This window comes from Gekko japonicus, unplaced genomic scaffold (genome assembly GCF_001447785.1).
Source record: "Gekko japonicus isolate JY-2015 unplaced genomic scaffold, Gekko_japonicus_V1.1 scaffold22062, whole genome shotgun sequence".
NCBI lineage: Eukaryota > Metazoa > Chordata > Lepidosauria > Squamata > Gekkonidae > Gekko > Gekko japonicus.
The window spans coordinates 1-1578 of record NW_015217633.1 but is presented as its reverse complement, the minus strand read 5'-3'; the positions used below and the strand labels follow the sequence as shown (position 1 = coordinate 1578).

Below are 1578 nucleotides of genomic sequence, written 5' to 3'. Positions count from 1 at the left end.
TGTCCCCGGTGTGTTTTGCTAGACAGGTATTCAACCAACATCACGTGATGTCTCACCCCCTTCCCAGGGTCCGCCAAGCCCATTCATGACTGCAGCTGTCACTCACGTGTAAGAGGAGAGGCTACTGTCATAGGTGGTCTTCACACCATAATTTTCCTCGTTGAACTTGAACATCTCATTTGGGTCCCAGCCATTAGACTGAAATGACAGACAACCACCTTTTCAAGCATTTTAGCCCAAATAACAGCTCAGCGAAGAACCGAACCCAAGCAAGCCAGAGCAGGACAATTACCATGTCAGATTCCAAGTCATAATCATCACTGTTGCTGTCTCCCCCTTCCCAGCGCTGTAGAACCTTCTCCTTGTGCTCTCCATTCACCTTTGAATTCATGGCGATGGCAGAATCCGTGAACTTATCTAGGGCACAGAACATAGAAGGTGGTCTGGATGCGAAGTCCCAACCTTTCCATCCTAGGCTTCAAGAGAGTCACGGGATATCATTACCTTTGGTGGCGTAGTTAAAATCTACGTTGCGGAAGTGCACAAGCATAACGTCGGCAGGCTTGAAGACCATCGTGTCCACAATATCCTCCCGCTTGGGCCCTATTGGCTGATCAGGCACCTTCTTGTGCACGGCATCCACAGCCAGCTCAAACTGCAGAAATAATCCATACATCACATGCACATTGCCCACCCTGGAACTATGCGCACAGCTGTATCACACCATTCCACGAGCCCACATCCGTAGCTATTACCAAGCAATTCTTGGCTTCTCAAAACTACAAGGAAACCAAACACTCACCTTGGAGCTCAACGTTTTAAAAATCCCTTCATAGGTGCTTCCATTTTTCACCTTCACATCACATGTAGAGCCCTGGGAAGGAAACAGGAGAATAGAAGTAACATCAAGGAAGGGAGGTTTTTCAAGCTGCAGTTCATCACACCTCTCTCTTCCCCCAGATAGCTTCACCTACTGCAGGAAGAGGAAGAGAACCAGCACAGGGGGTTAAGCACTAGATTCAGTGATTTGGATTTTACCACCTATGAATATACCATTTGGACAACTAATCAACAACATTCCTGTTTGGTTTGCAGGCAACATTTGCACATACATTCACAGAATATCTGGAATATTTCTGAAAGCACCTTTAAAGCTAAACAAAAACAAAGCAAAAAAGGAAAGAATGCTCAGGTTAGCTCAAGTCTGAGCAGGTGGTATCACAAGGTTCCCCACACCAGCAGAAAGAACTAGAAGGAATTCCTCAGAATACCATCTTTTATTGCACATTCACCCACCTGTATATCTGCCCATCAAAGTCTCCACCCTTCTAACTTATCTCATAGACTCACCACAACAGCTGTCAGGAAGTGCAGCATTCGGGAATTGTTGTAGACACCCTCAAAGACCTAAAGGTAAATAAGGGGGACACAAGGTTCATCAGAAAACTTGCAAACTTACATTCTCTTTACAAGTGGTCTAGAGCTTCCAGTTGGATGGATTCACAATCAAAAGAGCAATAAAAAACCACTTTTTAACAAACTGTACCTCACTATGAAAGCAGTAAATTAAAAGGATTT

The 1578-nt window shown here is 44.9% G+C and overlaps 1 protein-coding gene across 1 annotated transcript; it reads right to left on the bottom strand.

Annotated features, from left to right (window-relative positions):
* Positions 1-106: 106 nt before the first annotated feature.
* On the bottom strand, positions 107-1407 carry LOC107125190 (ataxin-2-like protein; the record flags this gene model as incomplete). The annotated part of the gene is made up of 5 exons (XM_015428638.1): positions 107-198; positions 293-417; positions 505-655; positions 803-874; positions 1351-1407. Coding segments are annotated over 5 exons (497 nt in total), but the record flags the coding sequence as incomplete, so codon positions are not given.
* Between the last annotated feature and the right edge of the window lie 171 nt (positions 1408-1578).